A 23,968-nucleotide genomic window follows, 5' to 3' on the forward strand; every position below is an offset into this window, starting at 1 on the left:
ATATTTGCACCACCAAAGGTACCAAAACTCTCCGCTGGCTGTTGTGACAATGTTCATTTAAAGTTTTGTTCAAATCACAGTTCCCATATTTAAAAATGCTGATTGGTGGTTGCTACTGGTTACCAATTGATGCAGATTATAAAAATACTTTTATTGCATTTAATTGAGCTTGAAAGACATCATCACCAAACACAAAGGAGTTTAAAAGTTATGCTGAAAATGATGCAACTGGACTCAAAGCTGATAAAAAAAAAAAATCTATTCATTTTCACTTTTCACCAGATGGTGGCGCTCTAAGATCATTGAAGAAAATCAGATCAGTTGAAATGTCAGGGATCTGTGGCAACATTTCAGATCAACTGGTTAAACTGGTTAAACTGGTGTGCTCCACAAGAACAGGAACGGTTGAACTATGCAGATCATGAGGAAAGAATGTTTTACTCTGTAAATGTTCTTGTCAGTTTGATCATGTAGGTCTGGTGGGTCCTCTGCCTCCATCACAAAGGTCCACACATCTAATGATCCATGATCAATCGGGCCTCCTGGTTGGCCAAAGTGATTCCCTGGGCATCAACGTCGTCTGCAGAAGTAGCCCAGGTGATTTTGTCACCTTGGGTTGTGCGTTTGGAACCCCTTCAGACGTTGCAGGTCTCTGTCCCTAATAATTTAAGAGCTCTGGTCAAACATGGCCGAAGATCTACTGCACTTCTGCGTACAATCCACAGGCTAATAGGTTGTGTTTCACTGGTCATTGAAAGTTGTGCTCCATTCTGCTTTGACCAGTGGAAACTGAGTGGAACATTTCCTATTGGTCTTCGGTTACGTTCCATGGCTAAAGTTTACTCCACCTGTGTAACATTTTTAACCCGACCGGGTCTCTTCACATTCCTGGCTCTGCACAGCGTCGTTTCCCCACTCATTTGTCCCAAAGAGCTTAGAGGCCTCTACGTTGGTTTTTGTCAGACAAGATCCACACAAAACACCACTAAGACCTTTATATGATGGCCTTTCAGGGACCTTGAACAAGATCTTAAGAATTTTCTTTTAGATTATGGAGGAGCGTAACGAGACGGTCTGTAATTATCGGCATAAATTCGCTCATTATCACGTTATTGGCCCAGACTCTTAAAATCATCTCTGTTAAGAGAAAAGTTGCTTTTCCTCATAATGCATTTTGGTTGATGCTTTTTGATAGGTATTTTTGTGTATCTGAAATACAAAGAAAGAACCACAGACAACGTTTGAGTTTTCAACCAAGCTTTTGCAAAGGGAGAAAACACAGCGAACTGCTCCTCTGAACAGCTCACCATGTGTCCTGACACTCTGCCTTTTATTAACACAAAACAAGAGAACGGAGGCTGGTGCTGATAAGATTAGGAGTCACTCAGGAACTAACACAAACAAAAGGTAGATTTACGACTAAGGAATCTCTACGTAGGGGGACACAGTATAAACAAACATGGTTTTACGACTAAGGAAACTCAGAGGACCATCTTCAAAGAACATGTTTTAAGAGTTAAAGTAAAGTTAGCTCTGTCTCACACATATAATTAACCTATAAATGAAGAGCAAACTGGTAACTACTTATGTAAGAATGATAACAAAGCATAATTTTTCTAACACTTTTAGATTATTTTCCATTTACTCCTTAAAATAAATATGTTTCTTTACCAAAACTAAAAAAAAAAAAAAAAAGATTAGACCTTCATTGGTGTTTGATTCTCTTGAAATGAGCAACTGTGAGTGAAAAGTAAAGGAAAATACTGGCTTAAAAAATACAGATGCTTGGGAGAAATGATGAGAAATAAACTTAAACTTTTACATGGGTCCCAATCCACTACTAAACAGAAAAAAGACAAAAACCATCATTAGTATAGAAAAAACAAACTTTATCTAAGAATTATATAGAAACAGTTTTTGCTAGTCACATTTCTATCTGAAATTGAATCAATATTACCAATACATTTTCTAATATCCTAAAAAATAAAAACCTTCTCAAACAAATATTGTTACAGATTTTTTTTAAAAATCACAGTTAAAAATAACTTCAGTTTAGAGTAAAATTAACAGCAATAAAGTCGATGCAGATGTTTTAACAAAAAAGGGAAAACATCTCACGTTTCCTCTTGACTTAGAAAAATTCAGCAACATCTGAATTGTTGCCATCAGTGAACAATATTTTCTCTCTGAGTCAGAAACTCAAAGGAAAGTAATGAAAAAGTAAAGTATATTTAAATTCAACTTAAAATACCTTTTTTTAAAGTAAATCAGGGATCACACAAGACTTTTTTGTCATTTTGACTGACAGCATTTAAAAAGTCCATCATGTTGTATTTTTACCTGTCAAATTATAATCATATTGACAAAGGCTATGCAGCCGCATTGTTAGTTACCTCTGCGATGTATTCTGTGCGTAAAGTCTATAATGTCTTCCCATGTGCACCAGTCAATGTCAGTCAGTGTGAGTTATAACCTGTCAAAATGACAGAGGGACTTAAAGCTTTTTTTAAAAGCGCTTAACCCACACCGGATTTCCTTTTTTCTTTTCGGAGGTGAGATTTACGGGTTTAAACTCCATTATGACGCTTTTATCGGGCCTAGAGCCCCCGTTTTGATTGACGCCGCAATGGACAAATAATGTCATAAAATGGCTTTTTCCGAGCGAATAACATCCAGAGAGCGACTTGAGCTCGTTTTGACATGCCTGTATTCTTTCTGCAATATTTCTGACTGGTCAACTCGGAGATGGTGGGGGGCGGCGGGGTGGTGTACGTCGGTGGACGGATGGGGGCAGACGGACGAACAGCGTATTGCAAGAAAGGGGATTAGGGCTGACTGTACGCTAACCCCCTCTACCCTCCCAGATATGCTTTTATTTATATAATAAGTAATTTCCACTATCAGTAATAATGTGCCTATCTTATCAGAGGATTCCTCTGGTCATTATCTTTCATTAGAGCCTCATTGATGGCTGCATGTTGAAGCTCTGAGGAGTTTAGTCATTTGAAGTTTGTATATCAGGTGTTGTCCAGGTGTGCCATTTGGAGACGCCAAATGGCACACCTGGAAAACACCTGTACATCCTCAAAAATAAACATGTAGAAAATGACATTTCTTATTGAAATCCGCAAACAGAATACTGTATTCTACAGATTTACTGTATTTCCCAGTCCACACACTCAACACTCAATTTGCATTTACAAGAAATAAAAATTAAAAATCTGAGTGAAGCAAAATTTTTCAAAATTTTTTTGTTACAAACGTAATAGCTACAAACTACTTACAGTTCAAGTAATTCTGACAGCAAAAATAGAAAATTTAGCTTGTCTTCTTCATAAAGAGACCAAGCTCTTGCAAAAACAAAGTACAAAGAATAGACGTACAATGACTCCAACAGATTTACAAATCTAAATCTGAAAGAATTCAAATCCATTACTTCAAGAGACAGACTTAAGATCTCACTAGACAAAACCAAAAAAAAAAAAAAACATTAAAAATGCATGCATAACGTCGTAAGACTTAATATTTCACTTAAAAACCATTTTAAATGAAAAGATAAAACTGACAGAATAAAGTGAAAGTCTTGTGTTTTAGATAAACATTAGATACATGCTTTTCTTCTCCAAGCTGCTACATTATAGAAATTTTACCCAGCTGTGATTGAACAGACGATGGATGGACGGACGGACGGACGGACGGAGTTATTCAGTGTCTTGGTATTTGAGGGTCAGATTATGCCATTCCTCCTGTATGAGTCCTCATGTGATCAGTTAAATTGGTTTGCCAACGGAAACTTTTTCCACAAGTCCCACATAATAAAGGCCTCACATCTGTATGAGTCCTCATGTGAGAAGTTAAACATGATTTAATGCTAAACCTTTTTTCACAATCCCGACATGAGAAAGGCCTCTCACCGGTGTGAATTCTCATGTGACAAACTAACTGAGCTTTGGCTATGAAACATTTTCCACATGTCACACATGAGAAAGGCTTCTCTCCTGTGTGAATTCTCATGTGACTAAGCAAATTTGATTTGAATTTGAAGCATGTTCCACAGTTCACACATGAGAAAGGCTTCTCACCTGTGTGACTTCTCATGTGACGAAGCAAATTTGATTTGAATTTGAAGCTTTTTCCACAGTTCACACATGAGAAAGGCTTCTCACCTGTGTGAATTCTCATGTGATGGAGCAAATAAGATTTTCTTTGGAAGCTTGTTCCACAGGTCTCACACGAGAAAGGTTTCTCACCTGTGTGAACCATCATGTGACTGTGCAAATAAGATTTGCTTTGGAAGCTTTTTCCACATGTCTTACATGAGAAAGGCTTCTCTCCTGTGTGACTTCTCATGTGACAAAGCAAATTTGATTTGAATTTGAAGCTTTTTCCACAGTTCACACATGAGAAAGGTTTCTCACCTGTGTGAACCATCATGTGACTGTGCAAATAAGATTTTCTTTGGAAGCTTTTTCCACAGGTCTCACACGAGAAAGGTTTCTCACCTGTGTGAACCATCATGTGACTGTGCAAATAAGATTTGCTTTGGAAGCTTTTTCCACATGTCTCACATGAGAAAGGCTTCTCTCCTGTGTGACTTCTCATGTGACAAAGCAAATTTGATTTGAATTTGAAGCTTTTTCCACAGTTCACACATGAGAAAGGCTTCTCACCTGTGTGAATTCTCATGTGAAGAAGTAACTCAGACTTGTATCTGAAACTTTTTTCACAAGCTGAACATGTGAAAGGCTTCTTGTCCATGTGAGTTCTCATGTGTATAATCAAGGAACTGCTTTGAGAAAAGGCTTCATCACAGATTTCACAAGAATATTGTTTTTGGTCTGGACGACCTTCCTTGTGTGTTTTTTGTTTTGAACTCTCAGTTTTACCTTTCTGCTGTTTCGTTTTCTGAAATCTCTGACGTTTCTGTCTTTCATTTCTCTTTTCTCCTGAGTCCTCAGAATCGCTTCCTTCCTCATCCTGGTTCTCATCTTCAGAAGAGCCATGAGAGATGAGTTGGTTCCTCTGTGGTTCTGTTTCATTGCGGATTCTGTGCATTTTAGAAGGAATCACCAAAATGTCATCAGTCTCCTGTATCAGCACAAGCTGCTCTTCATCCTGACTGATGCAGAGTTGCTTCTCTTTGAACTGTTGATGTTCTGGTTGCTCTTCTAAAGCGGAGTTGCCCTCCAGGTTGCTGAGCTCATTGAGAACCCCGTCCTCTTTACACGCCCAGCACTGACGGAGATCTGGACCAAAACACAAAACAAAAACTTTTAATTTTGAGTCAAATAATCAACCTTTAACTTTAATCCCTTGATGCATCTAAGTAGCCTTTTCTTGGATTATTCTAAAATTAGAAATTTTATTTAGTCAAATTTTATTTGTATAGTACATTTCAGCGACAGACATTTCAAAGTGTTTTACATTGTAAAAACACAAAAACACAAAATCAGGTAACACAGAATCACCAATTGGAATATTACATTTAGTCAAGTTCCATCGTTACATTTTTCATTGATTATGTTTCGAGAGCAACTCCACACAGCTGGGTTTTCAGTCTAGATTTTAAAGCACAGGTTTTTTTAGGCAGAGCTGTGAAAATAACTGTCGCAGTAATTAATGCGACTAAAGAGAAACGCATGGATGAGTTTTTCTAGATCTTTTTGAGACAGACATTAGTCCTTTAATCCTGGAAATGTTCTCCAGGTGATAGAAGGCCAACTTTGTAACTGTCTTTATGTGGCTCTGAAGGTTCAGGTCAGAGTCCATCACTACTCCCAGATTCCAGGCCTCATCTCTGATTTCCAGCTGTAATGGTACGTACCGGCAGTCAAGTCAATGCAGAGCGAGAAAGACGTGGTTTTGAGTTGTACTTCAACGGTTTTATGATCCCAGACATTGTGTCTGGGATCATACTTTAAATCTGTCTCGAGTATTTTGTCCACCTTCATGTCGTCAGTAAAACGTGAAGGTGTTTCGTACCTATCCGGTGTAAGATGATCTTCGGTATCCGGGTAAAATCCATCAGTCTGCGCTGATCCTCCATCTCTTCCTCCATCTTGACGTTGATTTCTTTCAACTCTGTGAATGTTTCTCCAGCAGGAGTTAACAGCTGGTTAATAAACTCTCTCTGAGGCGGAACTGAAGAGATTTTCACAGCAAATACTCAGATATTTACCTAAAACCAGCGACGTGATTTCTGTGCCGAGGCTTCGGGACACGTGTCGACTAAACCAGGATTCTTATGAAGCTTGTGTTAATTTAGCAGGATGTGACGTTTGAAGCCGCGCGAGCGGGCCGTACCACGTGACTGATTCCGGATGTGGTTCCTCTGTTTGCTTCCGGATAGATAAGGCACTAAAACGCTGCTGTTCCGCCCGCGTTGCATTTACTTGTTTTAGGATTTTATTACGTGTGTTTGTAATTTATTTATTATTCATCATCTATAATGTAAAAAAAAAAAAAAAAATCAACTCAGTGGATCCTGTGTTGTAATTTTTAATGTTTCAAAAAGTTAAGTGTTGTGTCCAAATTAACTTATATACACACTGAGCCACCTGTACTGAGTAATTATTTAGTTCTACAGACTAGGTGATACTAACACATTCAACAGCAAAACCAAATTTAGTTTCACACAGGGGTGGAAATTAGCACCGCCACTGGCCAAATGTGGGTAAAAGTATGAAGTGGCGTGTAAATTCTAGCACTGTGGCGGGTTGACAATTTGAACAGAAAAAGGAAAAAAATCTGCATTAAGTTAGAACTCTATGTGCTATACATACATGTACATAGATGCATATATGCTGGGTTCATAATAATGCATGTTATTAAATAAAGTATGTTGAAAAAAGAGATAGTTGGGAGAAATTATGAGAGAAAATACTCAAAAAGCAGGAACTTTTACATCAGTCTCAATCCACTATTGTACTGAAAAAAGACAAACTTGGTTAAAAAAAAACTTTATTATACAAGAATGATATAGAAACAGTTTTTGCTGGTAACATTTCTATTTGAAATTGAATCTATATCACCAATACATTTTCTGACATCCTAAACAATAAAAAATTTCTCAAACAAATACTGTTTTATAGATTTTAAGAAAGTCACATGAATAAAATATAACTTCAATTTACAGTGAACTTAGCAAGAATAAAGTCGATGCAGATGTTTTAACAAAAAAGAAAAACATCTCAGGTTTCATCATAACTTAGCAAAACGTAGAAACATCTGCATTGTTGCCATCATATGATCAACAGTATTTTCTCCCTGAATCAAAAACTCAAGAGAAAGTAATGGAAAAAATATATATTTAGATTCAAATTTAGAATAAAACATTTTATCTAAATATACCTACACCAACAATTCATATAGTAACAGCTAACATGCATCCTCTGACCAAAATTAATGAAATAAAACAAAGTATAAGTACAAGGAAAGACATACAATAACAGCTCTAAAAGACTAAACCTGAAAACATTCAAACCCATTGTTACTTCAAGATATAAACAGATTAGTAATATCTTACTAGACAAAAAAACATAAAAACACAAATTCATAAGCTCTTAATATCTCATTAAAAAACATTTTAAATGAAAAGATAAAACTGACAGAATAAATTGAAAGTCTTGTGTTTTAGCTAAATGCTTTTCTTCTCCAAGCTGCTACATTATAGAAATGTTACCCAGCTGTAATTACTCTGCTTCCAAACTGTGAGTTATTGTGTTTTGGTACTTCAGGGTCAGATTATGCTGATCCTCCTGTATGAGTCTTCATGTGAACAGTTACATTGTTTTGCCAATGGAAACTTTCTCCACAAGTCTCACAAGAAAATGCCTTCTCATCTGTATGAATCCTCAAGTGAGAAGTTAAAATGTTTTTTTGGTGGAAGCTTTTTGTATGAGTCCTCATATGATCATTTATGTAAGACAGTTCTGTCAAGCATATGCAACACTTAACCTGCAGAACATAATATGAAAGTAAACTAAGAGTCAATTTCAGCTGAATTTTGATTCAGATAGATCAAGTAGAAACTGAGAAGAACCAGATGAAACAACAACGAAGTGATAACCAATGCCTTATTTTCTAATGCAAGATCAAAATGGTCCCAATCTCCATGTGACTATTTAAATTTGCTTTACTAGTAAACCTTTTTTACCTTTTGTACTACTCAAGCGCATACATGAGAAAGGCTTCTCACCTGTGTGATTCTTCATGTAACAACTACCTAAGCTTTGGTTATGAAACTTTTTCCACAAGTCATATATGAAAAAGGCTTCTATCTAGGCCTGTCACGATAACACATTTTGCTGAGCGATTAATTGTCTCGACCGGGCTGCACAGTGGCGCAGTTGGTAGCACTGTTGCCTTGCAGCAAGAAGGTCCTGGGTTCGATTATCGGCCCAGGGTCCTTCTGCACAGAGTTTGCATGTTCTCCCTGTGCATGCGTGGGTTCTCTCTGGGTACTCAGGCTTCCTCCCACAGTCCAAAAACATGACTGTCAGGTTAATTGGTCTTTCTAAATTGTGGTTGTTTGTCCTGTCTGTCTCTGTGTTGCCCTGCGACAGAGTGGCAACCTGTCCATGGTGACCCCGCCTCTCACCCGGAACATTAGCTGGAGATAGGCACCAGCACCTCCCGACCCCACTAGGGACAAGGGTGTAAAGAAAATGAATGGATAGATTAATTGTCTCAAAAATTGTTGTGATAAACGATAATATTGTTTGAAGACCTTTTTACACTGATTTAATGGAAATGACGTAATAATGCATGTGATTTCTTGCCAAAGATAGATACACTTTATTTTCAAAAGAACACTTAACACTGAAACTGATAAACAAAATAAACAAAACAACCAAAAATAAAAATAAAATGGATTCTCAGTCTCCATTAACAAAAATGTACTTGAATAAAAACTAAACAACATGGGGCGTGCTAACCCCCTGCGCCACCACAGCACGCCCCATGTTGTTTAGTTTTAATTCAAGAAGTTTTTATTTATGAAGTCTATATACTATATTGCCCTTCAGTAATAATTAGATTTAAATAGAGAAGATGGGCACATCCGACGCAATAGTTCACACTACATGATTTTTTGCCCTTACAATCTTAGAACGTTGGCCATTCTCTAAGATTGTCGCTTGCGATTTCGTAGCCGATCATAGTGTGTGGTGTGTTACGGTAGATCGTTGTGGCCGATTCGATCTAAATCAGGGGTTTCCCCCGACTGGGAGCGTTAATGCAGCCTGTTGAATGTGACAGGTATCCAATCAGAAAGCGAGGATTCTCCTCCGCGCTTTCTGAGGGGAAATTACGGAGGGGAATCCCAAACAGCTGATACGGCGCAACCCGAAGTCCAGCTGACATTGGAGATGATACGTGGAAACAACATTAATGTTTATTCAACATGCAAAGAATATAGAAATGACAAGAGGAGGAGTTGGAGCGAAATTGCTACCGCAGTTGATAAACCCGGTAACTTTTCAGCTGTTCTTCGTTAACGTGACGTAAATAGGTTATAATGATTATCATTCAGTCAGGACTTTACGCTGACACTAGCCACATGCATTGCAGGTAGATTGTAGTAAAGCATTGATTAATGCCTGGTTTTAAAATTTGTCAACTGGACTTGTAGCCATTATTTTGTGCCCATTGTTGGACACCACACGGCAGGAACGAACCCGATCGAACCGTTATACCTAGGATTTCTGTCGGCTAATGTGTGGACTCTCAGGTTTTGAAAATGGGCCGACAGCTCTAAGATCATGTAGTATGCACTGGGCTTTACACTAAGGAAATGAGGAAGGGAGGAGTCAGTGGAGAGCACCGGAGTTCAGCCTTTTTTAATTCAGTGTCATTAACAGAAAGAAAAAGGCCGGAAGAAATGATAAAGCCGATAATTAAAATGAGGTCAGTAGTTTTAATTTATTGTGCGATAAATTGATTTATTGTTTATCGCGACAGGCCTAGTTCTCTCCAGTGTGAATCTTCATGTGGTGAAGTAAACTAGATTTGTCTTGGAAGCTTTTTCCACAGGCAACACATGAGAAAGGTTTCTCCCCTGTGTGACTTCTCATGTGACTAACTACCTGAGCTTTGGTTATGAAACTTTTTCCACAAGTCACACATGAAAAAGGCTTCTCACCTGTGTGAATCATCATGTGACTAACTAAATTAGATTTACTTATGAAACTTTTTCCACAGGTCACACATGAGAAAGGCTTCTCACCTGTGTGAATCATCATGTGACGAAGTAACTCGGATTTGCATGGGAAGCCTTTTCCACAAGTCACACACGAGAAAGGCCTCTCACCTGTATGACTTCTCATGTGAGTAACTACCTGAGCTTTGGTTATGAAACTTTTTCCACAAGTCACACATGAAAAAGGCTTCTCACCTGTGTGAATCTTCATGTGACTAGCTAAATTAGATTTACTTATGAAACTTTTTCCACAGGTCAGACATGAGAAAGGCTTCTCACCTGTGTGAATCATCATGTGACGAAGTAACTCGGATTTGCATGGGAAGCCTTTTCCACAAGTCACACACGAGAAAGGCCTCTCACCTGTATGACTTCTCATGTGAGTAACTACATGAGCTTTGGTTATGAAACTTTTTCCACAAGTCACACATGAAAAAGGCTTCTCACCTGTGTGAATCATCATGTGACTAACTAAATTAGATTTACTTATGAAACTTTTTCCACAGGTCACACATGAGAAAGGCTTCTCACCTGTGTGAACCATCATGTGACGAAGTAAATGAGATTTCAATGGGAAGCTTTTAAAACATGTCACACATGAGAAAGGCTTCTCACCTGTGTGACTTCTCATGTGAGTAACTACCTGAGCTTTGGTTACAAAACTTTTTCCACAAGTCACACATGAAAAAGGCTTCTCACCCGTGTGAATCTTCATGTGACTAACTAAATTAGATTTACTTATGAAACTTTTTCCACAGGTCACACATGAGAAAGGCTTCTCACCTGTGTGAATCATCATGTGACGAAGTAAATGAGATTTCAATGGAAAGCTTTTAAAACACGTCACACATGAGAAAGGCTTCTCACCTGTGTGAATCATCATGTGAGTAACTACCTGAGCTTTGGTTACGAAACTTTTTCCACAAGTCACACATGAAAAAGGCTTCTCACCTGTGTGAATCATCATGTGACTAACTAAATTAGATTTACTTATGAAGCTTTTTCTACAGGTCACACACGAGAAAGGCATCTCACCTGTGTGACTTCTCATGTGACTAACTAACTCAGCTTTGGTTATGAAACTTTTTCCACAAGTCACACATGAAAAAGGCTTCTCTCCTGTGTGAATCTTCATGTGGCGAAGAAAAGTAAATTTGTTTCGGTAGTTTTTTCCACAAGCCACACATGAGAAAGGGTTCTTATCTGTGTGAATCATCATGTGACGAAGTAAGCTTGATTTGACTTGGAAGCATTTTCCACAGGTCACACATGAAAAAGGTTTCTCCCCTGTGTGACTTCTCATGTGACTAACTAAATTAGGTTTACTTAAGAAACCTTTTCCACATATCTCACATGAGAAAGGCCTCTCACCTGTGTGACTTCTCATATGAGTAACTAAATAAGCTTTCTTTATGAAACTTTTTCCACAAGTCACACATGAAAAGGGCTTCTCTCCTCTGTGAATTATCATGTGACGAAGCAAATGAGATTTGTTTTGGAAGCTTTTTCCACAGGTTGAACATGTGAAAGGCTTCTTGTCCATGTGAGTTGTCATGTGTGTCATCAAGGAACTGCTTTGAGAAAAGACTTCATCACAGATTTCACAAGAATATTGTTTTTGGTCTCGCTGAGCCTTCTTGTGTGTTTTCTGTGTTGAACACTCAGTTTTACCTTTCTGCCGTTTGATTTTCTGATATCTCTGACGTTTCTGTTTTTCATTTCTCTTTTCCCCTGAGTCCTCAGAATCGCTTCCTTCCTGATCCTGGTTCTCATCCTCAGCAGAGCCATGAGAGATGAGTTGGTTCCTCTGTGGTTCTGTTTCATTGTGGATTCTTTGCACATTAAGAGGAATCACCAAAATGTCATCAGTCTCCTGTTTCAGCACAAGCTGCTCTTCATCCTGATTGATGCAGAGTTCCTTCTCTTCCTCTTTGAGCTGTTGATGTTCTGGTTCTTCTTGCTCCTGTTTTATCTGCAGAGGTTCTGGTTCCTGTTTTATCTGCAGAGGTTCTGGTTCCTCTTGTTTTAATGTGAAGTTCCCCTCCTGGTTGCTGAGTTCATTGAAAATCCCGTCGTCTTCACACACAGAACAATGTCGGAGATCTGGACCAAAACACAAAACAAAAACTTCTAATTTCGAGTCAAACAATGAACCCTTCACTTTAATCCCTTGATGCATCTAATCAGCTTTTTTTAGATTATTCTTAAATTACATGTTTATGTGTGAAAATCAGTCAAAACGTATTATGGACATTTTTCCAATGTTTTCTGGCATTTAGCAAATAAATGATTTTGGTAATTCTGAGTTCAGGTCCAATTTATCTTCTGATCATGAGGAAAAAATGTTGAGGAATGAAATAATTATTCACACTGTTATTTCTTTTTATTAACCAGTTTATTCATTTATCATGTGTGTTTTTCGTATACAAGTTAAAGTGTCTTTCTGCTCAAAGCCGCATGTTCCGGTCACAGGAACTTGCTGACAGGAAACGCCAACCACAAAGCCTGCAAGTTTTTCTAAATCAGCTTGAGATGTCAAAGCTTGCTCCATTTTGAATATATTTCTGCCCAGCAACTGATTCTGAGAGATTTTAAGGAGTTTGTTTCTTCTAAGAGGTGTTTTGTTTTGTTTGACTTCCAGGAATTGTTTTGCGCCATCTCGGTGTATAAAGATGTGTATAAAAACTGACATTATGTGTGATGTACGAGAGAGTCTGTCTGATAGCGTCTGGATACACACATCCTCTCCCCTGCGCAGGTTTTTTTCTTTACTAAAGCTGTGTTTTTGTTCTGCCTTTTGAATCCTGGTCCTAAATCATTTTTTCGGGGTTAACAATGTGATTGTGTTTTTTTTTTACAACCTGCATATGTAGATATCTCACTTTAACTGTAAGTTTAGAAAAATAACTTAACAAAAGTGATTCTTCTAATGAACTAGATATCAGTCAAAACATGTCATGGACATCCAGGTGAGCAAACAAAATGGCAATTTTCTTACCCGAGTGGCTCCCTGACAAATATTCACACAGCAGCTCGACTCAGTCCATATCAATCCTCCTTTGCATTAGCAGCAGTTCTTTGTTACTGGAACCTCAATCGGCCTTCACACCTCAGCATCGCTCTGCTGTACGTTGAGACCGCTGTGCACTGCAACCTCAACTCCACCTCCAAACCGGTCCATCAGTTCTGCATTCGACTAAAGTCGGTTTTCCTTCTCTTATCTTTCTCACACTTATGTGCAGTTAAGTGTGACGTGTAGAGATAATTGTGTGCATCTCATTTCCGTTCTCTGCCTCTGACTACTTTCAGTTGCAGAGTCTTCGAACGCTGCTGGTCTTTCAATAAAGATATAAAAACAAGAATCAAACCTTCTCCTGTTTATTGAACAGTTTCTCTGCCTCCTTTATCCGCTTTATTCGGTTTCCGCTCCCTGCTGAGAGTTGCAGCCTCTACAGAAAAACACTTCAACTTGTATAAGTAAAATATATAAATGCATTAATGCTTAAATGGATTAATAAATTGTTTGATAAAAGTAAACACACTGTGAATAACTATTTTATTCCACAATTAGACAAAACATGTATTTGGAACATCTTCAATGGAATTCTGAAAAGTATAAATGTAGTCAGATTTACAATTATGTTGCCTGGAGGTTTCAATTCAAGATATCTAAAGTGAATTATTGCCTGAAAAATATTTCAGATAATTAATAATCAAACATTTTATTTATAGGCACATTTCTTAACGCTTAAGGACACCATGCTAAAATACATAAAATCAATTAAAATATATGTTAGGAAAAACTCAGTCAAAAAGAATCACAGAGACAAAAATCCCCAAAATTTGTCTCTTTACATATTTTACTTGCTTACCAGCCAGGAGTGAATGCAGCGAGTTACACAGCCTGCAGCTCAAAACACTCTGACCAAGACAAGAACTCGTCTCATTTACTTGTAAAATGTTTATCTGCTGGTTTCCCAGCTCTGCAAACCCCATAGACAGAACAATGGTGTTGCTTATTGTTTGGATTTGAATTGTGAGTAGTTGGAAACAAAAAGTGGGATAACTCAAATTTACTTTGACTAGTCATAATTTACTTATATAAAATATGTGCTTCACATAGTAATACACTATAGATAAAACATATCTAGTCGGAAACTAATTTCAGATATACAGAATGAAAGTTTGGTAAAGCCATTTAATGATAGAACGGCCTGCCATAGGAAACGCTGATGCACTTTATGGAATAAGTCCAACCAGCGCTCTGTTTCTGTCTTATCAGTTAATTTATTTCTGTAAAACATTCATCCTAATTCAGTTTCAAACATTGTTTCCTTTAATCTGTCTCCTGTGTTTCCTCCAGCTTTTGTCCGTTTCGCGCCTCATGTCATCAGTAAAACGTGAAGGTGTTTCGTACCTATCCGGTGTAAGATGATCATCGGTATCCGGGTAAAATCCAGCAGTCTGCGCTGATCCTCCATTTCTTCCTCCATCTTGACGTTGATTTCTTTAAACTCTGTGAATGTTTCTCCAGCAGGAGTTACCTGCTCGTTGATAAACTCTCTCTGAGGCGGAATTGAAGACATTTTTACTTTAAACACTCAAATACTCAGATATTTACCTAAAACTAGCGACGTGCTTTCTGTGCAGTGGCTTCCGGACACGTGTCGAGTAAACCAGGAGGATTTTTATGAACCTTTTGTTCCTGAAACAGAATATGACGTCTGAAACTGCACGAGCGGGCCGTACCACGTGACTAATTCCGGATGTGGTTTCTCTGCTTCCAGATAGATGAGGCACTAAACCGCTGCTGTTTCACCCGCGTTACATTTACTTCTTTTTTTTTTTTACGTGTGTTTGTAATTTATTTGAGCGCCTTTTTGCAATTATTCATCATCTATAATGTCAAAAAACCAACACAGTGGATCCTGTGTTGTAATTTTTAATGTTTCAAAAAGTTAAGAAATGAACTTGCGTACACACTGAGCCACCTGAAATTAAATGTTTGTCGAGACACTAATACTTTTTTCTTTGCTGTTGTATCATTTGTGTACATACATGTACATAGATGCATATATGCTGGGTTCATAATAATGGATGTTCTTAAATAAAGAATGTTTTAAAAAAAGAGATACTTGGGAGAAATTATGAGAGAAAAGACTCAAGAAGCAGGAACTTTTACATCAGTCCCAATCCAAAAAAATTTATTATACAAGAATGATATAGAAACAGCTTTTGATAGTCACATTTCTATCTGAAATTGAATCTATATCAACAATACATTTTCTAACATCCTAAATAATAAAAACCTTCTCAAACAAATAGTGTGTTACAGATAAAATAAAAGTCAAATGAATGAAAAAAATACTTCAGTTTACAGTAAACTTAGCAAAAATAAAGTCAATGTAGACGTATTAACAAAAAAGGGAAAACATCTCAGGTTTCATCATAACTCTATTATGATGAAACCTACGTTACGCTAACTATGTTAGCAAAACGTAGAAACATCTGCATTGTTGCCATCTTATGATCAACAGTATTTTCTCCCTGAATCAAAAAACTTAAGAGAAAGTAATGGAAAAACTAACCTACACCAACAGTTCATATAGTAACAGCTAACATGCATCCTCTGACCAAAATGAATGAAATAAAACAAAGTACAATGTACACAACAGCTTTACAAGTCTAAATCTGAAAACATTCAAATCCATTGTTACTTTAAGAGATAAACAGACTACTAATATCTCACTGGACAAAAAAAAACCCATTAAAAATTCATGCATAACTTTGTAAGCTCTAAATATCTTACTTAAAAACAATTTTAAATAAAAAAAACAAAACCGACAGAATAGAGTGAAAGTTTTGTTTGTTAAACGTCCTATTTCAACTGGTTTTCTTCTCCAAGCTGCTACATTATAGAAATGTTACCCAGCTGTAATTACTCTGCTTCCAAACTGTGAGTTATTGTGTTTTGGTACTTGAGGGTCAGATTACGCTGATCCTCCTGTATGAGTCTTCATGTGACGAGTTAAACTGCTTTGGCAACGAAAACTTTTTCCACAAGTCCCACATAAGAAAGGCTTCTGACCTGTGTGAGTCTTCATGTGAACAGTTAAATTGCTTTGCCAACGGAAACTTTTTCCACAAGTCCCACATACAAAAGGCTTCTGACCTGTGTGAGTCTTCATGTGATCAGTTAAACTGATTTGACAGCGAAAACTTTTACCACAAGTCTCACATGAGAAAGGCTTCTCATCTGTATGAATTCTCATGTGAACAGTTAAACTGCTTTGCCAACGGAAACGTTTCCCACAAAACCCACAAGAAAATGCCTTCTCATCTGTATGAATCCTCATGTGAGAAGTTAAAATGTTTTTTTGGTGGAAACATTTTCCACAAGTCCCACAAGAGAAAGGCTTTTCACCTGTATGAGTCCTCATATGATCATTTAAATAACGTTTTATATGGAAACTTTTTCCACAGGTCCCACAAGAGAATGCCTTCTCACTTGTATGAGTCCACATGTGAGAAGTTAAATGCTTTTTTTGACTGAACCTTTTTCCACAGGTCCCACAAGAGAAAAGCTTCTCACTAGTATGTGTCTGTATGTGTCCAATTAAACTGTTTCTGTTTTTGTAACTTTTTCCACAGGTCCCACATGAGAAAGGCCTTTCATCTGTATGAGTCCTCATGTGACTAGTTAAAGTGCCTTTTTGACGGAACCTTTTTCCACAAGTCCCACAAGAGTAAGGCTTCTCATTAGCATGCGTCATCATGTGACGATATAAACCACTTCTGTTTCTGAAACTTTTTCCACAGCTTGTACATTTGAAAGGCTTCTCACCTGTATGAATTCTCATGTGACAAGTTAGAATGCATTGTCGATAGAAACGTTTTCCACAAGTCCCACATAAGAAAGGCTTCTGACCTGTGTGAATATCCATGTGACTATTTAAGTTTGCTTTACTAGTAAACCTTTTTTCACAGTGCGTACATGAGAAAGATTGCTCACATGTGTGAATCTTCATGTGAACAACTAACTGAGATTTGGTTATGGAACGTTTTCCACATATCACACATGAGAAAGGTCTCTCACCCGTATGAACCTTCATGTGAAAAAGTACCTTATCTTTGACTCTGAAACTTTTTCCACAGGTCACACATGAGAAAGGCCTCTCATCTGTGTGAATCTTCATGTGACGAAGTAACTCATTCTTGGACCGGAATGCTTTTCCACAGTTCTCGCATGAGAAAGGCCTCTCATCTGTGTGAATCCTCCTGTGACAAAGTAACTGAGGCTTGGACCGGAATCCTTTTCCACAGGTCTCGCATGAAAAAGGCCTCTCACCTGTGTGAATCCTCATGTGACTAACTACCTCAGGTTTGGTTATGAAACTTTTTCCACAAGTCACACATGAAAAAGGCTTCTCTCCTGTGTGAATCTTCATGTGACGAAGCAAATTAGATTTGTTTTGGAAGCTTTTTCCACAGGTCACACATAAAAAAGGCCTCTCACCTGTGTGAATCCTCATGTGACTAACTACCTCAGGTTTGGTTGTGAAACTTTTTCCACAAGTCACACATGAAAAAGGCTTCTCTCCTGTGTGAATCATCATGTGACGAAGCAAATGAGATTGGTTTTGGAAGCTTTTTCCACAGGTTGAACATGTGAAAAGCTTCTTGTCCATGTGAGTTCTCATGTGTGTTGTCAAGGAACTGCTTTGAGAAAAGGCTTCATCACAGATTTTACAAGAATATTGTTTTTGGTCTGGGTGAGCTTTATTCTGTGTTTTCTGTTTTGAACTCTCAGTTTTACCTTTTTGCTGTTTGGTTTTCTGATATCTCTGACGTTTCTGTTTTTTATCTCTCTTTTTTCCTGAGTCTTCAAAATTGCTTTTTTCCTGATCCTGGTTCTCATCTTCAGAAGAGCCATGAGAGATGAGTTGGTTCCTCTGTGGTTCTGTTTCATTGCAGATTCTTTGCGCAGTAGAAGGAATCACCAAAATGTCATCAGTCTCCTGTTTCAGTACAAGCTGCTCTTCATCCTGACTGATGCAGAGTTGCTTCTCTTCCTCTTTGAACTCTTGATGTTCTGGTTGTTCTTCTAAAGTGGAGTTGCCCTCCAGGCTGCTGAGCTCATTGAGAACCCCGTCGTCTTTACATGCCCAGCACTGACGGAGATCTGGACCAAAACACAAAAAAAAACTTTTAATTTTGAGTCAAATAGTCAACCTTTAACGTTAATACCTTTATGCATCTATGCAACTTTTTCTAAAACTGGAAAGTTTTATGTATGAAAATCGGTCAAAACAAATTATTGACATTCTTTCTATGTTTTCTGGCATGTAGCAAATAAGAGATTTTGGTAATTCTAAGTTCAGGTCCAATTTATCTTCTGACCATGAGGAAAAATGTGCGTGTGTTTTTTTTAAAAACCTGCATATGTAGATATCTCACTTTAACTGTAAGTTTGGAAAAATAACTTAACAAAAGTGATTCTTCTAATGAACTAGATGTCAGTCAAAACATGTCATGGACATCCAGGTGAGCAAACAAAATGGGAATTTTCTTACCCGAGTGGCTCACTGACAAATATTCACACAGCAGCTCGACTCAGTCCATATCAATCCTCCTTTGCATTAGCAGCAGTTCTTTGTTACTGGAACCTCAATCGGCCTTCACACCTCAGCATCGCTCTGCTGTACGTTGAGACCGCTGTGCACTGCAACCTCAACTCCACCTCCAAACCGGTCCATCAGTTCTGCATTCGACTAAAGTCGGTTTTCCTTCTCTTATCTTTCTCACACTTATGTGCAGTTAAGTGTGACGTGTAGAGATAATTGTGTGCATCTCATTTCTGTTCTCTGCCTCTGACTAGTTTCAGTTGCAGAGTCTTCGAACGCTGCTGGTCTTTCAATAAAGATATAAAACCCAGAATCAATCCTTCTCCTGTTTATTGAACAGTTTCTCTGCCTCCTTTATCCTTGTCTACCTGTGGCCCAAAATCTGAAATTAGTTTATGATTAGATATATTTTAAGATATCTATAATAACGCTATGATTATGTGGAGTTTGAAAAAACTCTTAGACCAAGATCAAAATTAGAGAACAAAAACAGATTTATTTGGATCTATAGATGGAGAACAAACAACAGTAATGCTGTTGGTAGAGTTCTAAACTCTAACAGAGGCACACTCTAACTTTATAACCTCTTCATGCACAACCTGGGAGGTGTCAACAATACTAAGAAACTTAAGAGATTTACATATTCAAAGAAAAGAAAAACACTTAGTTTCTGTCAGAAAGGTGATCAGACGGAACATCTTTACATACTCAGTAACCACAACTGAGTAATGAAGGACAATGTTTACAGTGGTGTGAAAAGGTGTTTGCACCCTTCCTCATTTCCTGTTTTTTTGCATGTTTGTCACACTTAAGTGTTTCGGAACATCAAACCAATTTAAAAAATAGTCAAGGACAACACAAGTAAACACAAAATGCAATTTGTAAATGAAGGTGTTTAGTATTAAAGGAGGAAAAAAAATCCAAACCATCATGGCCCTGTGTGAAAAAGTGATTGCCCCCTACACCTAATAACTGGTTGGGCCACCTTTAGCAGCAACAACTGCAACCAAGCGTTTGCGATAACTTGCAATGAGTCTTTTACAGCGTTCTGGAGGAATTTTGGCCCACTCATATTTGCAGAATTGTTCTAATTCAGTTACATTACAGGGTTTTTGAGCATGAACAGCCTTTTTAAGGTCATACCACAACATCTCAATAGGATTCAGGTCAGGACTTTGGCTAGGCCACTCCAAAGTCTTCATTTTGTTTTTCTTCAGCCATTCAGTGGTGGACTTGCTGGTGTGTTTAGGATCATTGTCCTGCTGCAGAACTCAAGTTTGTTTCAGCTTGAGTTCACGAACAGATGGTCGGACATTCTCCTCAGGATCCTTTGGTAGACAGCAGAATTCATAGTTCCATTTATCACAGCAAGTCTTCCAGGTCCTGACGCAGCAAAACAGCCCCAGACCATCACACTACCACCACCACATTTTTTACTGTTGGTATAATGTTCTTTTTCTGAAATGCAGTGTTCCTTTTACGCCAGACGTAATGGGACACACACCTTCCAAAGAGTTCCACTTTTGTCTCATCGGTCCACAGAATATTTTCCCAAAAGACTTGGGGATCATCAAGATGTGTTTTGGAAAAATTGAGACGAGCTCTAATGTTTTTTTTGTTCAGCAGTGGTTTTCTTCTTGGAACTCTGCCATGCAGGCCATTTTTGCCCAGTCTTTTTCTGATGGTGGAGGCATGGACGCTGACCTTAACTGAGGCAAGTGAGGCCTGCAGTTCTTTGGACGTTGTTGTGGGGTCTTTTGTGACCTCTTGGATGAGTCGTCGCTGCGCTCTTGGGGTGATTTTGGGCGGCCGGCCACTCCTGGGAAGGTTCACCACTGTTCCATGTCTTCGCCATTTGTGGATAATGGCTCTCACTGTGGTTCGCTGGATTCCCAAAGCTTTGGAAATGGCTTTATAACCCTTTCCAGACTGATAGATCTTAATTACTGTCTTTCTCAATTGTTCCTGAATTTCTTTGAATCTCGGCATGATGTGTGGCTTTTAAGGATCTTTTGGTGGACTTTACTGTGTCAGGCAGCTCTTATTTAAGTAATGTCTTGATTGAAAACAGGTGTGGCAATAATCAGGCCTGGGTGTGGCTAGAGAAATTGAACTCAGGTGTTAAAAACCACAGTTATAATCTATTTTAACGAGGGGGGCAATCACTTTTTCACACAGGGCCATGATGGTTTGGATTTTTTTTCTCCTTTAATACTAAACACCTTCATTTACACATTGCATTTTGTGTTTACTTGTGTTGTCCTTGACTATTTTTTAAATTGGTTTGATGTTCCGAAACACTTAAGTGTGACAAACATGCAAAAAAACAGGAAATGACGAAGGGGGCAAACACTTTTTCACACCACTGTAGTTTCCAATACCTGCTTTGATCATATTCTTATTTCCTGGCGCCCTGGGTTCAATAGTTTAAACCGCAGGGTGTGAAAACTATCTGTCTTTGTCAGTTGCCAGGAGCCTGATATGAAGAAGTGAGCTGCTGAACTTTCAAAGTGGAACAAACACCGCAGGCTGTCTCTGCAGCAGAGTGCAGTTATTAACCACATCCTGTTCAACCGATTTCTGCTCCCTGCTAAGAGTTGCAGCCTCTACAGAAAAACACTTCAACTTGTATAAGTAAAAAATATAGAAATGCATTAATGCTGAAAAGGATTAATAAATTGTTTGATAAAAGTAAACACACTGTGAATAATTATTTTATTCCACAATTAGACAAAACATGTATTTGGAACAAAACGTGGGATAACTCAACTTTACTTTGACTAGTCATAATTTGATTATATGAAGTATGTGCTTCAGATAGTAATACACTATAGATATCTTAAATTGAAACCACCATATATATTAATGGTAAATCTGATGGCATTTATTCTAGTCAGGATGTAATTAAATATACCTCAAAGACATATTTTGTCTGATCAAAGCCATAATTATATTGTTATTATTATTATATTATAATTATATTGTTTAAACATATCTAGTCGGAAACTAATGTCAGATATACAGAATGAAAGTTTGGTAAAGCCATTTAATGATAGAACGGCCTGCCATAGCAAACGCTGATGCACTTTATGGAATAAGTCCAACCAGCGCTCTGTTTCTGTCTTATCAGTTAATTTAGTAAAACATTCATACTAATTCGGTTTCAAACACTGTTTCCTTTAATCTGTCTCCTGTATTTCCTCCAGCTTTTGTCCGTTTCGCGCCTCGTGTCATCAGTAAAACGTGAAGGTGTTTCGTACCTATCCGGTGTAAGATGATCCTCGGTATCCGGGTAAAATCCAGCAGTCTGCGCTGATCCTCCATTTCTTCCTCCATCTTAACGTTGATTTCATTAAACTCTGTGAATGTTTCTCCAGCAGGAGTTACCTGCTCGTTGATAAACTCTCTCTGAGGCGGAACTGAAGACATTTTTACTTTAAACACTCAAATACTCAGATATTTACCTAAAACTAGCGCCGTGCTTTTTGTGCCGAGGCTTCGGGACACGTGTCGACTAAACCAGGAGGATTTTTATGAATCTTGTGTTCATGGAGCAGGATGTGACGTTTGAAGCCGGGCGAGAGGGCCGTACCACGTGACTGATTCCGGATGTGGATCCTCTGCTTCCGGATAGATAAGGCACTAAACCGCTGCTCTTTCACCCGCGTTGCATTTACTTGTTTTAGGATTTTATTATGTGTGTTTGTAATTTATCTGAGCGCCTTTTTGCGATTATTCATCATCTATAATGTCAAAAAAAAATCAACTCCGTGGATCCTGTGTTATAATTTCTAATGTTTGTTATGTACACACTGAGCCACCTGTACTGAGTAATTATTTAGGTGATACTAACACATTCAACAGCAAAACCAAATTTAGTTTCACCTCAGATGTTTTTCAGAAATGATTCCGTTTAAAAGAAACTTTAAAGTCCACAGTTGGATGTGAAAACATGCAAAAGGCAACACAGTTTCATAACTTATTAAAATGTCCTAGTTATCATTCTCATTCAGGGTTCAGGATTCTTACTAACAAAATGTTTTTAGCAGATTTTCTTACTGAAAATCTTTGTTTGCATCGTTGTTTCTGGTTCTCTATGTATTGATTCCAGCGTTTCTATGCATTTGGTAAATTTGAATAGGGCGACATCTGCTGGTCAATCTGTAACATCGCATTTGATGACAGCAATGAAGGACAAGTAGTTATTAAAGACATAATAAAATGGCGCACTGCATGGGATGAATTATTTTCTACATCTGCTTGATCCTCGCAGAGCTGAAGCAACGGTTCTGGACTGGACTTCAAATTTAACTCTTCTGAAAACTGCTGCACAATGGCTTTCAATCTCAAACATGTACATTTAAACTTACCTTCGATTCAGATTCTTTCTTATTGACATTTGTTTAGAATACCAACCATACAATACCAACTTTAAAACAGCCACAGGTGAAACAAAGGCCTGAACATAATTGTGATATGATTTGGTTTATAAGAAGCCGCCAGTCCCCTCTGTAAGTTTCTCTTCTTTTTGATGGAAGACGCTGGATCGATGCACCTACCATTCATGTGAACCCATGAGGACTTTTCTGAGATATCAATGACTGAAATGGAAATTAAATGTTTGTCGAGACACTAATCCTTTTTTCTTTCCTGCTGTATTATCCATGTGTACATACTTAGACTTAGACTGACTTTATTGTCATTTTACATGCACAGTGTGCGTACAGAACGAAATTTCGTTGCATACGGCTCAGAACAATGTTTTGAGGTTCCAATGTTATGAGGTTACTCCAGAATAAAATAAAATACAATATAAAATATAGATATAAATATAAATATAAAGTGCAGGACTGACAGTAAAATGGAAGTTATTTAGCTCTGTACATGTGCATGGTATGAAGTGGAGACCAGATTTTAAGTGCAGTCCAGTTAAGAGTTCAGCAGTCTGATGGCAAGTGGGAAAAAGCTGTTTCGGAACCTGGTGGACCTGCACCGGATGCTGCGGAACCTCTTTCCAGAGGGCAGCAGGGAGAACAGTCCATGGTGGGGGTGTGAGGGGTCACTGAGGATGTTTCGGCCTCGGGACACGCAGCGCTGGGATGAAATGTCCTGAATGGAGGGAAGGGGGACCCCGATGATCCTCTCT

The 23,968-nt window shown here is 38.1% G+C and overlaps 2 protein-coding genes across 4 annotated transcripts in view; both read right to left on the bottom strand.

Moving 5' to 3' along the window:
- Positions 1–1,240: 1,240 nt before the first annotated feature.
- Positions 1,241–18,316, bottom strand: LOC116733111 (gastrula zinc finger protein XlCGF57.1-like). Of its 2 annotated transcripts, none has more exons than XM_032583841.1 (2): positions 18,244–18,316; positions 1,241–5,115 (listed from the first exon to the last, which is right to left on the bottom strand). In XM_032583841.1, the coding sequence occupies exon 2, from the start codon at positions 5,053–5,055 to the stop codon at positions 3,733–3,735; it is 1,323 nt and encodes a 440-aa protein (XP_032439732.1). In that variant the 5' UTR covers positions 5,056–5,115; positions 18,244–18,316; the 3' UTR covers positions 1,241–3,732. The 2 variants fall into 2 exon arrangements, with proteins under 2 accessions (XP_032439732.1, XP_032439731.1); XM_032583840.1 differs by lacking the exon at positions 18,244–18,316 and adding an exon at positions 5,983–6,027 and having other exon boundaries at positions 1,241–5,246.
- Positions 9,870–23,968, bottom strand: part of LOC116733095 (oocyte zinc finger protein XlCOF6-like) — a 778,765-nt gene continuing 764,666 nt past the window's right edge. The window contains exons 1-2 of one of the 2 annotated variants that reach the window (XM_032583798.1): positions 14,616–14,659; positions 9,870–12,301 (exon numbers count right to left, since the gene is read on the bottom strand). In XM_032583798.1, the coding sequence (XP_032439689.1) occupies positions 9,963–12,301; positions 14,616–14,637 (2,361 nt within the window). In that variant the 5' untranslated portion in view covers positions 14,638–14,659 and the 3' untranslated portion in view covers positions 9,870–9,962. Of the gene's footprint in view, positions 12,302–14,615; positions 14,660–23,968 lie in introns of those variants that run through there. The other variant, XM_032583797.1, reaches the window with a different exon arrangement.

The sequence above is a fragment of the Xiphophorus hellerii genome, chromosome 14, assembly GCF_003331165.1.
Source record: "Xiphophorus hellerii strain 12219 chromosome 14, Xiphophorus_hellerii-4.1, whole genome shotgun sequence".
Classification (NCBI taxonomy): Eukaryota; Metazoa; Chordata; class Actinopteri; order Cyprinodontiformes; family Poeciliidae; genus Xiphophorus; species Xiphophorus hellerii.

What these genes read in the sequence shown, in the direction of transcription:
- LOC116733111 (XM_032583840.1), bottom strand. Translation starts at nt 6,025, where the DNA reads ATGGATTTTACCCGGATACCGAAGATCATCTTACACCGGATAG. An exon ending in GATCATCTTACACCGGATAG is followed by an intron (nt 5,247 to 5,982) that starts GTACGAAACACC and finishes GTTTTGGTCCAG; the next exon opens with ATCTCCGTCAGTGCTGGGCG.